The sequence below is a fragment of the Orcinus orca genome, chromosome 5 (genome assembly GCF_937001465.1).
Source record: "Orcinus orca chromosome 5, mOrcOrc1.1, whole genome shotgun sequence".
Classification (NCBI taxonomy): Eukaryota; Metazoa; Chordata; class Mammalia; order Artiodactyla; family Delphinidae; genus Orcinus; species Orcinus orca.
Genome location: NC_064563.1, coordinates 81,803,900 through 81,816,932, shown reverse-complemented (window position 1 = coordinate 81,816,932; position 13,033 = coordinate 81,803,900). Strand labels below are relative to the sequence as shown.

The 13,033-nt window shown below is 35.2% G+C and overlaps 2 protein-coding genes across 2 annotated transcripts in view; both read left to right on the top strand.

The window, feature by feature from the left end:
- SLC15A2 (solute carrier family 15 member 2) overlaps window positions 1-13,033 on the top strand; it is a 779,020-nt gene that overhangs the window by 721,027 nt on the left and 44,960 nt on the right. The window lies entirely within an intron of this gene.
- The window catches only part of EAF2 (ELL associated factor 2), a 50,194-nt gene that overhangs the window by 35,203 nt on the left and 1,958 nt on the right, over window positions 1-13,033 (top strand). The window contains exon 5 of the mRNA XM_004278551.3: window positions 93-353. Coding sequence (XP_004278599.1) covers window positions 93-353 — 261 coding nt within the window. The remainder of the gene's footprint in view (window positions 1-92; window positions 354-13,033) is intronic.

The following is a 13,033-nucleotide window of genomic DNA, read 5'->3' as shown; positions in this document are numbered from 1 at the left end:
TGTTAGAAACTGATACATTCAAATTTTATTATATTTATTTAATATTTATAGTTAATATTTATTTACGCTATTAACTTCTGTTTTATTTTCAGAACTGAAGGCAGAAGCTAGTCTAATGGACCAGATGAGTAGTTGTGATAGTTCATCAGATTCCAAAAGTTCATCATCTTCAAGCAGTAAGGATAGTTCTAGTGATTCAGAAGATGAAGAGTGCAGATCCTCTCCCTCTGATCCAGGGAATTATGTCTCGGAACATCCTACCATGTCTACCATGCCACAGTGCAGGATTCCTGAGGTAGTGACTGGTCATAATAAACATCATGACAGCAATGGCCTCCTGATGAATACTTTAAGTAAGTATACATAAGCATGCGTAATTGGAAAAGTAAGAATTTACAGTGGAGCCATACCGATTATGGTCTAAAATTTGCATACAGAGAAAGACTTCTTTTTTATTTATTTGACAGTATTACCCATTACCTTCTTTTTTTTAATTTAATTTTTATACAGTAGGTTCTTATTAGTTATCTGTTTTTTACATATCTGTATATATGTCAATCCCAATCTCCCAATTCATCCCACCAGCACCACCCCGCCCCACTTCCTCCCCTTGGTGTCCATATGTTTGTTCTCTAAATCTGTGTCTATTTCTGCCTTGCAAACCGGTTCATCTGTACCATTTTTCTAGATTCTACATATATGCATTAATATACAATATTTGTTTTTCTCTTTCTGACTTACTGCACTCTGTATGACAATCTCTAGTTCCATCCACGTCTCTACAAATGACCCAATTTCATTCCTTTTTATGGCTGAGTAATATTCTATTGTATATATGTACCACATCTTCTTTATCCATTCATCTGTCAGTGGACATTTAGGTTGCTTCCATGACCTGGCTATTGTAAATAGTGCTGCAATGAACATTGGGGTACATATGTCTTTTTGAATTATGGTTTTCTCTGGGTGTATGCCCAGTAGTGGGATTGCTGGATCATATGGTTATTCTATTTTTCGTTTTTTAAGGAACCTCCATACTGTTCTCCATAGTGGCTGTATCAATTTACATTCCCACCAACAGTGCAAGAGGGTTCCCTTTTCTCCACACCCTCTCCAGCATTTGCTGTTTGTAGATTTTCTGATGATGCCCATTCTAACCGGTGTGAGGTGATATCTCATTGTAGTTTTGATTTGCATTTCTCTGATAGTTAGTGATGTTGAGCAGCTTTTCATGTGCCTCTTGGCCATCTGTATTTCTTCTTTGGAGAAATGTCTATTTAGGTCTTCTGCACATTTTTTTGATTGGGTTGTTTGTTTTTTTAATATTGAGCTGCATGAGCTGTTTATGTATTTTGGAGATTAATCCTTTGTTGATTCATTTGCAAATATTTTCTCCAATTCTGAGGGTTGTCTTTTTGTTTTGTTTATAGTTTCCTTTGCTGTGCAAAAGCTTTTAAGTTTCATTAGGTCCCATGTGTTTATTTTTCTTTTTATTTCCATTACTCTAGGAGGTGGGTCAAAAAAGGTCTTGCTGTGATTTATATCAAAGAGTGTTCTGCCTGTGTTTTCCTCTAAGTTTATAGTGTCCAGTGTTACATTTAGGTCTTTAATCCATTTTGAGTTTATTTTTGTGTATAGTATTAGGGAGTGTTCTAATTTCATTCTTTTACATGTAGCTTTCCAGTTTTCCCAGCACCACTTATTGAAGAGACTGTCTTTTCTCTATTGTATATCCTTGCCTCCTTTGTCATAGATTAGTTGACCATGGGTGCATGGGTTTATCTCTGGGCTTTCTATCCTGTTCCATTGATCTGTATTCCTGTTTTTGTGCCAGTACCATATTGTCTTGATTACTGTAGCTTTGTAGTATAGTCTGAAGGCAGGGAGTCTGATTCCTCCAGCTCTGTTTTTTTCCCTCAAGACTGCTTTGGCTATTCGGGGTCTTTTGTGTCTCCATACAGATTTTAAGATTTTTTGTTCTAGTTCTGTAAAGAATGCCAGTGGTAATTTGATAGGGATTGCACTGAATCTGTAGATTGCTTTGGGTAGTATAGTCATTTTCATAATATTGATTCTTCTAATCCAAGAATATGGTATATCTCTCCATCTGCTTGTGTCATCTTTGATTGCTTTCATCAGTGTCTTATAGTTTTCTGCGTACAGGTCTTTTACCCCCTTAGGTAGGTTTATTCCTAGGTATTTTATTCTTTTTGATGCAGTGGTAAATGGGAGTGTTTCCTTAATTTCTCTTTCAGATTTTTCATCATTAGTGTATAGGAATGCCAGAGATTTATGTGCATTAATTTTGTATCCTGCAACTTTACCAAATTCATTGATTAGTTCTAGTAGTTTTCTGGTGGCATCTTTAAGATTCTCTATGTATAGTATCATGTCATCTGCAAACAGTGACAGTTTTACTTCTTCTTTTCCAATTTGTGTTCCTTTTATTTCTTTTTCTTCTCTGATTGCAGTGGGTAGGACTTCCAAAACTATGTTGAATAATAGTGGTGAGAGTGAACATCCTTGTCTTGTTCCTGATCTGAGAGGAAATGCTTTCAGTTTTTTCACCATTGAGAATGATGTTTGCTGTGGGTTTGTTGTCTGTGGCCTTTATTATGTTGAGGTACCTTCCCTCTATGCCCACTTTCTGGAGAGTTTTTATCATAAATGGGTGTTGAATTTTGTGGAAAGCTTTTTCTGCATCTATTGAGATGATCATATGGTTTTTATTATTCAATTTGTTAATATGGTGTATCACATTGATTGATTTGCATATATTGAAGAATCCTTGCATCCCTGGGATAAACCACACTTGATCATGGTGTATGATCCTTTTAATGTGTTGTTGGATTCTGTTTGCTAGTATTTTGTTGAGGATTATTGCGTCTATATTCATCAGTGATATTGGTCTGTAATTTTCTTTTTTTGTAGTATCTTTGCCTGTTTTTGGTGTCAGGGTGATGGTGGCCTCGTAGAATGAATTTGGGAGTGTTCCTTCCTCTGCAATTTTTTTGGAAGTTTGAGAAGGATGGGTGTTAGCTCTTCTCTAAATGTTTGATAGAATTCACCTGTGAAGCCATCTGGTCCTGGACTTTCGTCTGTTGGAAGATTTTTAATCACAGTTTCAATTTCATTACTTGTGATTGGTCTGTTCATAGTTTCCGTTTCTTCCTAGTTCAGTCTAGGAAGGTTATACCTTTCTAGGAATTTGTCCATTTCTTCCAAGTTGTCCATTTTATTGGCATAGAGTTGCTTGTAGTAGTCTCTTATGATGCTTTGTATTTCTGTGGTGTCCATTGTAACTTCTCCTTTTTCATTTCTAATTATATTGATTTGAGTCCTCTCCCTCTTTTTCTTGATGAGTCTGGCTAAAGGTTTATCAGTTTTGTTTATCTTTTCAAAAACCAGCTTTTAGTTTCATTGATCTTTGCTATTGTTTTCTTTGTTTCTATTTCATTTATTTCTGCTCTGATCTTTATGATTTCTTTCCTTCTACTAACTTTGGGTTTTGTTTGTTCTTCTTTCTCTAGTTCCTTTAAGTGTAAAGTTAGCTTGTTTATTTGAGGTTTTTCTTGTTTCTTGAGGTAGGATTGTATTGCTATAAACTTCCCTCTTAGAACTGCTTTTGCTGCATCCCATAGGTTTTGGATCATCGTGTTTTCGTTGTTATTTGTCTCTAGATATGTTTTGATTTCCTCTTTGATTTTTTTTTTTTTTTTTGCGGGATGCAGGCCTTTCACTGCTGTGGCCTCCTCCGCCGCGGAGCACAGGCTCTGGAGGCGCAGGCCCAGTGGCCATGGCCCACGGGCCCAGCCGCCCCATGGCATGCGGGATCCTCCAGTACCGGGGCACGAACCCGCGTCCCCCTCATCGGCAGGCGGACTCTCAACCATTGCGCCACCAGGGAAGCCCTCCTCTTTGATTTCTTCAGTGATCTGTTGGTTATTTAGTAACGTATTGTTTAGCCTCCATGAGTTTGTGTTTTTTACTTTTTTTTCCCTGTGATTGATTTCTAATCTCATAGCATTGTGGTCAGAAAAGGTGCTTTGTTATGTTTTCAATTTTCTTAAATTTACTGAGGCTTGACTTTTGACCCAAGATGTGATCTATCCTGGAGAATGTTCCATGTGCACTTGAGAAGAAAGTGTAATCTGCTGGTTTTGGATGGAATGTCCTATAAATATCAATTAAATCTATCTGGTCTATTGTGTCATAAAGCTTGTGTTTCCTTATTAATTTTCTGTCTGGAGGATCTGTCCATTGGTGTAAGTGAGGTGTTAAAGTCCCCACTATTATTGTGTTATTGTCAATTTCCTCTTTTATAGCCGTTAGCAGTTGCCATATGTATTGAGGTGCTCCTATGTTGGGTGTATATATATTTATAATTGTTATATCTTCTTCTTGGATTAATCCCTTGATCATTATGTAGTGTCCTTCCTTGTCTCTTGTAACATTGTTTATTTTAAAGTCTATTTTATCTGATATGAGTATTGCTACTACACCTTTCTTTTGATTTCCATTTGCATGGAATATCTTTTTCCATTCCCTCACTTTCAGTCTGTATGTGTCCCTAGGTCTGAAGTGTGTCTCTTGTAGACAGTATATATACAGGTCTTGTTTTCGTATCCATTCAGCAAGCCTGTGTCTTTTGGTTGGAGCATTTAATCCATTCACGTTTAAGGTAATTATCGATATGTATGTTCCTATTACCATTTTCTTCATGGTTATGGGCTTGTTTTTGTACATCCTTTTCTTGTGTTTCCCACTTAGAAAAGTTCCTTTAGCATTTGTTGTAGAGCTGGTTTGGTGGTGCTGAATTCTGTTAGTGTTTGCTTGTCTGTAAACCTTTTGATTTCTGTGTTGAATCTGAATGAGATCCTTGCCTGGTAAAGTAATCTTGGTTGTAGGTTCTTTCCTTTCATCACTTTAAATATATCATGCCACTCCCTTCTAGCTAGTAGAGTTTCTTCTACTCTGCTAGTAGAGTTTCTGAGAAGTCACTTGTTAACCTTATGGGACTTCCCTTGTATGTTATTGTAGTTTTTTCCTTGTTGTTTTCAATAATTTTTCTTTGTCTTTAATTTTTGTCATTTTTATTACTCTGTGTCTCGGTGTGTTTCTCCTTGGATTTATCCTGCCTGGGACTCTCTGCACTTCCTGGACTTGGGTTGCTATTTCCTTTCCCATGTTAGGGAATTTTTCAACTATAATCTCTTCAGATATTTTCTCGAGTTCCTTCTCTCTCTTATCTCCTTCTGGGACCCCTATAATGTGAACGTTGTTGCATTTAATGTTGTCCCAGAAGTCTCTTAGGCTGTCTTCATTTCTTTTCATTCTTTTTTCTTTATTTTGTTCCACAGCTGTGAATTCCACCATTTTGTCTTCCAGGTCACCTATCCATTCTTCTGCCTCAGTTATTCTGCTATTGATTCCTTCTAGTGGATTTTTCATTTCAGTTATAGTATTGTTCATCTCTGTTTATTTGTTCTTTAATTTTTCTAGGTGCTTGTTCTTTAATTCTTCTAGGTCTTTGTTAAACATTTCTTGCATCTTCTTGATCTTTGCCTCCATTCTTTTTCCAAGGTCCTGGATCATCTTCAGTATCATTATTCTGAATTCTTTTTCTGGAAGGTTGCCGATCTCCATTTCATTTAGTTGTTTTTCTGGGGTTTTATCTTGTTCCTTTATCTGGTACATAGTCCTCTTCGTTTTCATTTTGTCTATCTTTCTGTGAATGTGGTTTTCGTTCCACAGGCTGCAGAATTGTAGTTCTTCTTGCTTCTGCTCTCTGCCATCTCAACCATTACCTTCTTATTGAATTATTCATTTCCTTTTGACTCTGTAACATAACGTCCTATTGGCTTTTCTCCTACCTTTGTAGATACTTTTCTGACTCTTCTTTGCTAGTTTATAATCTTTTACTCAGTCATTAGAGCTGGGGTTCTGCAAGGCTTAATTCTAGGTCCTTTTTTTGTTTTATTCTATATTCTTTCCACAGATAATCTCCATATTTCTGTTGCAGTCAGTACTTATATATAGATAACTTGTAAATTTGCATCTCTGACCCACACCTCTGAGCTCTAGACACATAAGTCCAACACATCTCATATTAAAAGGCATTTCAAATTCACCTTGTCCAAAACCAATTTATAATCTTTCACTATGTTTCTTCCTAGTGAAAGGCAGGAGTCATCTAATTATGCAAACCAGAAGTGATTGTATTCTAGGGTTGAGTTTCTCTCCCTCTTTACAGTATAGTCAATCCTTCACCTTCACCAAGTCCTGTTTATATTACCTCCTTAATCTCAAATTCATCTACTTTTCTGCATCTCCACCACTGTCACTCTAGTTAAACTTACCATTATTTCTTGCTTTAACAATGCAATGACTTCCTAACTGGTTCACCACTTATCTACTCAAACCCATTTTTGATCTACTAAGTACATTGTGGCCATATTGATCTTTTCATAATTCAAGTATTATTTGTCTCTCCTACTTTAAACTTTACAATAGCTTATAATTTCTTTTAGGATAGAGACAAAACATTTTAACATAAGAGTCTTGCCCTTTCTGTTCTAGCAACACTTTCCTTCTTTTTGTCACCATACTCAAATACTTTTGCCTACCTCAGGGACTCTACCCATACTGTCCATTCAGTTAGAAATAGTTCTTTCTTTTCATGTAGTTAACTTTTTCTCCTTTAGATGGTAGTTTTATATATACTTTATCAAGAAAGCCTTTCTTGACCTTTCTGAAAAGATCAAATCCCCCTTGTTATAGACCTTCAGAGCAATATCTTCTTTATATCAATTATCATTTATAAATTTATATTTCTTTCATTTGTTCTCTTCTAAAGTATAAGCTCCAGGAGAGCAGTGATCTTGCTTATTTTGCTTATCACTGAATACTAGCACCTGACACGGTTCCTGATACATAGTAGATGCTCAGTAAATTCTTTTTAACAAAGGCACGCAGGTTGATACTCTCTGGGGGAGAATGGGACTTTCTGTATATTTAAAACTAATCTCACTGTATTAATTTTAATGGTAAAGTAAATACCTAGGAAAGACCAACTTGCTCTAACTTAAAAACAGAAGTAAATAAGGGACGAGCCAAGCATGGGTGGTAGAGTAAAACTGTGGTTATGGTTATGATAGTGTAAAACTATGTGTTAATTAGGGACTAGGAAAGGTCTTTTGAACTTCCAGTTATTTATGTATTTAGTGCTATTATTTATAACTTGAGAGGTGAAATTATAGCATCTGATTTCTTGAATGGCCAAATAATGACAAATACTAGGAGGATAAACAGTAATGAATTTGTATGCCCATAATAATATACCTTCATAATGTATGTAACTACATATTAAAAAATGTAGTTACATATGTGTATTTGTATATTTAAAAAAAATTGACAGAAGTAGGGGAAATTGACAAGTCTATTGTAATGGTAGATTTAATGTATCTGTACTCAAGGATACAGAATTTAGTAAGGGTATAAAATCTTTGAACAACACAATTAACATGCCCTTTTTTAAATATAATAAATTCTATCTTTTTTTTTTTTTTGGTCCACAGCACAGTGTCATTTATGTAAATTAAAATTGGTCATAGGAAGCAGTTTATTTTTTGCAAGAGCGCAAACAAATGGAAGGAACTACACTGTGATATTTTTCTCGGGATGCTAAGAAATATCACAAACTAGGTGATTTAAAACAACAGAAATGTATTCTCTCACAGTTCTGGAGTCCAGGAGTTAAAATGAAAGTGTCAGCAGGGTTGATTTCTTCTGCAGGATCTGAAAAAGAATCTGTTTTGTGACTCTCCTAGCTTCTGGTTGTTGCTGGCAATCCTTGGTGTTCCTTGGCTTGTAGACACAGTGCTCCAAACTTGGCCTCTGTCTTCCTTCTCTGTGTGTCTGTGTCCATATTTATTTTTTCTTTTTTATACCTTTTTTAAAATTTGTTTTTATTGCAGTATAGTTGAATTACAATGTGTTAATTACTGCTATACAGCAAAGTGACTCAGTTATATATATATATTTATTTATATTTATATACATTCTTTTTCATATTCTTTTCCATTATCACAGGATATTGAATATAGTTCCCTGTGCCATACAGTAGGACCTTGTTGGTTACCCATTCTATATATACCAGTTTCCATCTGCTAATCCCAGACTCCCAATCCAACCCTCTTCTACCACCCTCCCCCTTGGCAGCCACCAGTATATTCTCTGTACCTGATTCTGTTTCTGTTTCATAGATAGGTTCATTTGTGTCATCTTTTAGATTCCACATATAAGTGATATCATATGCTATTTGTCCTTCTCTTTCTGACTTACTTCACTTAGTATGATAATCTCTAGTTGCTTCCATGTTGCTGCAAATGGCCTTATTTCGTTCTTTTCTATGGCTGAGTAGTATTCCATTGTATATATGTATATATGTACCACATCTTCTTTATCCATTCATCTGTAGATGGGCATTTAGGTTGTTTCCATGTCTTGGCTATTGTGAATAGTGCTGCTATGAACATAAGGGTGCATGCATCTTTTTGAATTATAGTTTTGTCTGGGCATATGCCCAGGAGTGGGATTGCTGGATCATATGGTAATTATATTTTTAGTTTTCTGAGGAACTTCCATACTGTTTTCCACAGTAGCTATACCACCAACAGTGAAGAAGGGTTCCCTTTTCTCCATACCCTCTCCAGCAATATATTTTTTTTTTTTTTTTTTTGCGGTACGCGGGCCTCTCACTGTTGTGGCCTCTCCCGTCGTGGAGCACAGGCTCCGGACGCGCAGGCTCAGTGGCCATGGCTTACGGGCCCAGCCGCTCTGCGGCATGTGGGATCTTCCCGGACCGGGGCACTAACCCATGTCCCCTGCATCGGCAGGCGGACTCTCAACCACTGCGCCACCAGGGAAGCCCCGCTCCCATTTGTTTTTGTTTTTATTTCTATTGCCTTGGGAGGCTGAACATGCCCATTCTAACAGTAAATACGTAGAATCTTACAATCTAAAAATGAGAAGCAGGCATTCTTTTAATAATATAAACCATTTATGGAAATTACTTTCTACTAGGACAAATGAAATAACACATTTAAAAGAATTCATATTTTATTGATCATATCACATGGCTATAAAACAATGAGAATATAAATAAATAACAAAAATAGTTTAAAATACATGCTTAGAAACTTTGGAGCACATACCTAGTGACTTACATGTTAAAAGGAAATTACAGAGCTTCCCTAGTGGCTCAGTGGTTGAGAGTCCGCCTGCCGATGCAGGGGACATGGGTTCGTGCCCCGGTCCGGGAAGATCCCACATGCCGCGGAGTGGCTGGGCCCGTGAGCCATGGCCGCTGAGCCTGCGCGTCCGGAGCCTGTGCTCCGCAATGGGAGAGGCCACAGCAGTGAGAGGCCCGCGTACCACACACACACACACACAAAAGGAAATTACAATGAAATTATAAAATATTTATAATTAAGCAATATCAGAAATATCTCAACAGTTTTGGGGTGCAACCAAAATGATAGAGGGAAATTTGTAGCCTCAAAATGTTCTTTTTTAAAAAAAATTGAATATAAATGCGTGAAAGTTTCACCTTTAGGAACTAGAGGAACAATAAGACCTTAAAACAGGGAAAGAAAGTATTATAGATTAGAATTGACATTAGTATAATAGATAGCAAAGAAACATTAGAGGATCAACAAGACTAAAAGTTATTTCTTTGAAAACTTATAAGAAGACCAACCTGTAACTAGGGCTGATGAAGAAAAAAAGAGTAAAACACAGTATTAGGAATGAAAAAGTGGTTAAAATTATAGTATGTTTTTATTTTTTTCATTATGAAAACTTTACAAATATTTTATCCCAGTATATTTGGCATAAAAATGATTTTCTAGGGAAAAAGTATAATTTACCAAATCTGACTCAAAAAGAAGTAGAAAGTCTGAAGAAACCATTAACAATTAACATCTCTTCCTCCTTCATCCTATCTCCATATCCCCAAGATGCTAGAAAATTGAAGATAATTTTACAGATGAATTTTAGTAGATCTTCAAGGAACAAACAATTCTTATCTTCTACAAACTGTTTCAGAGAATAGAAGAGTAGGGAAGCAACCCAATTCGTTTATAATTCTAGGGTAATCTCAATATCAAAACTGAACAGGAACAAGACAAAAAGCATTATAGACCAATTTCACTTAAGAACATGGATGTAAAATTACCAAATAAGATATTAGCAAATTGAATAACCACGGTACTTAAAACAAGCAAGCTAAATCATGACCAAGTAAAGCTCATCACAGAAGTGTAGGAAATGTTCAATATCTGGAATTATATCAATATAATTTACCACATTAACAGATTATAGGAATAAAGCCATATGATCATTTCAACAAATTTGAATTTGACAACAGTCAGTATTTATTAATTTTAAAACTTTTACTGAAGATTGAATATAAGGGAATTTCCTTAACGTTATAAAAGTTAATCACGAAGAACAAAACTACTGCCAACATTATACTAATAGAGACTCCAGAAGCATTTCCGTTAAAGTCAGGAAGAAGACAAGGAGGACTAATATCATGATTTCTATTCAACATTGTACTGAAGGTTCTAGAAAATGTGGTTAAACAAGTAAAAGAAATGAAAATAAGAATCGGAAACAGGAAATAAAATGATCCTTATTTGTAGACAATGTAATTGTCTACATAGAAAATCCAAAGGAATCCACAAACTATAGAAATAGTAAAAGAATTTAGAAATATTTTGAATGCAACAATGATATGGAAAAATCAGCAACAATCTTGTTATACAAGTAGTAACCACTTGGAATTTCTTTCAAAAAAATAGTGAATTTCTTTGCTTGATATATTTTATCCAAACTTTAAGTTTCCTAAGAGGAAATAAACCCTTTTTTATTGTTACTGCAGTCATCCCATTTTCAACCTTAGCAGACTCAACACCCTCTTTTATAACATATATTTAAGTCCCCTTTACTATTCTGAAATGAATTTCATAGCTTAATATCATCTAGGCACATATATCTTTGAAAATAATTAATGTAATATTAAGACAAAATAAAAATAGTTTATGGTAAAGTAATAGATATTCTACTTTGTAAATGTTCAGGCCTGGTGAGACAACATAACAGTGCCATATGTTTGCACTTAATTTTAATGAATATATTTGGAATTAAGGGAAGCAAGGCAATATTCAACTCATATGTCAATATTTTTTCTTTTTATTTAGCTTATTAAAATAAGGACTGGAAAGGTATATACATACATATTCATAGAATTGCGTACACAGATAAGTTTTGAGGTGCTGTATTGCTGACCCAAAGCCAGTGAGCAACATAGATATCACTGTGTTTTCAGAAACAATTTTTAAAAATCTTTGTAAAGGTCTCAGAAGAAAAGTAAAGTCTTCTTTCAGTTTACATGATAGTTGCATCCTTGTAAATTTCAGAGAATTTTATGTCTGTGCAAAAGGATACTTTTAGTTTATAAAAATGCAATTAGTTCTGGCCTTAAAATTATAAACAGACCTCTCAAGTACATGAGTATCCCACTGGACTTTCAAAAGTTTTACAGAATGTAGAAGGGTTCTTTATTGTTCACGATTGGTCCTTGCATTACAAGACATTTAAGATTCCTAAGTTCCCTGTTCACTAAATGCCACTAGCAATCTTCAAATCACTGGGACAAGAGACCCCTCACGTACATTTCTGTAACATCTCCTAGAGGGCAGTATTGCTCTCATTGAGAAACATTGGTTTAGGTATCTGAATGCATTTGCTATGGGTACACTCTTTTTTCCAAGTCATAATTACCATTTTGATTGAAAACATATTTCCTTTACTAAGCATCTCATATTCAAAGGCTAATCTCATATCTTCAAAACAACATTTCAACCAACAGCATGGTAATGCTGTGCTTATAACCTCCGTAGTATGAAGTCTATTAAGAAAAATGGAACTCAGGACATTTGGGTTTGTGTCACTTGAGAAACTCATTTTATAGGCATCACATCAGGATAAACATTCTTATGCCATAATAAGTAGAAACTTAAGCCTTGAAAATAAGAAAATGGTCATGTGAACCAGATGCACAAATGAAGCTTTAGCAGGTTTCTTTATCAAGTGATGTAATTAGTTCTGGAGTTCATGCAGTGGACTGAGGTATCTTACAACAGTTTATATATGGCCTAAAAAGTACTCATCTTAAATTGGATATTAACTTCAAAATACGCCAGCTTTTGTTGATTGTGGAGTAGTTTAAAAATACAAGAGTTTGTTAACCATTGTAATTTACCACCCAAAAGATTTATCCAATCCTATAGCTTCAAATAAACCCCCTGTAATCAATGACTCCCAAATCTTTTGCAGCTGTAGCCTCTACCCTGAGCTTCAGACTTGTATATCCAATTGCCTATACCATATAAACTTGAATATTTAGTAGGTATTTCAAATGTACCTTGTTAAAAATTGAACTTGTGATTTTTTTTTACACAATCTTGTTCCTCTGGTTTTTCTCATCTCAGTAAATGATACCACCATTTATCCAGTTGTTTAGACCAGAAATCTTGGGGGTCATCCTTCACTTTTCTCTTTCTCTCATGTACTAAGTCCAGTACTGTTGCTAGTCCTGTAAGCTCCATCTTCAAAGCAAATTATAAATCTGACCACTTAGCACCACCTTCACCTGAACCACCTGAGTCTAAGCCAGTATTACTTCTTTTTTCCCCAGTTTTATTGAGATATAATATATTATAATTATATATAATTAACATACAGCATACAGTATAATCTTAAAGTGTACAACTGTTTAACTACATACATCCTGAAATGATTACCACTATAGATTTAGCGACTGTCCATCATCTCATATACATAAAACATTAAAGAAATAGGAAAAAAATTTTTCCCTGAAACAAGAACTCTTAGGATTTACTCTCTTAACAACTTCCATATATGACATACAGCAGTGTTAATTATTTTTATCATGTTATACATTACA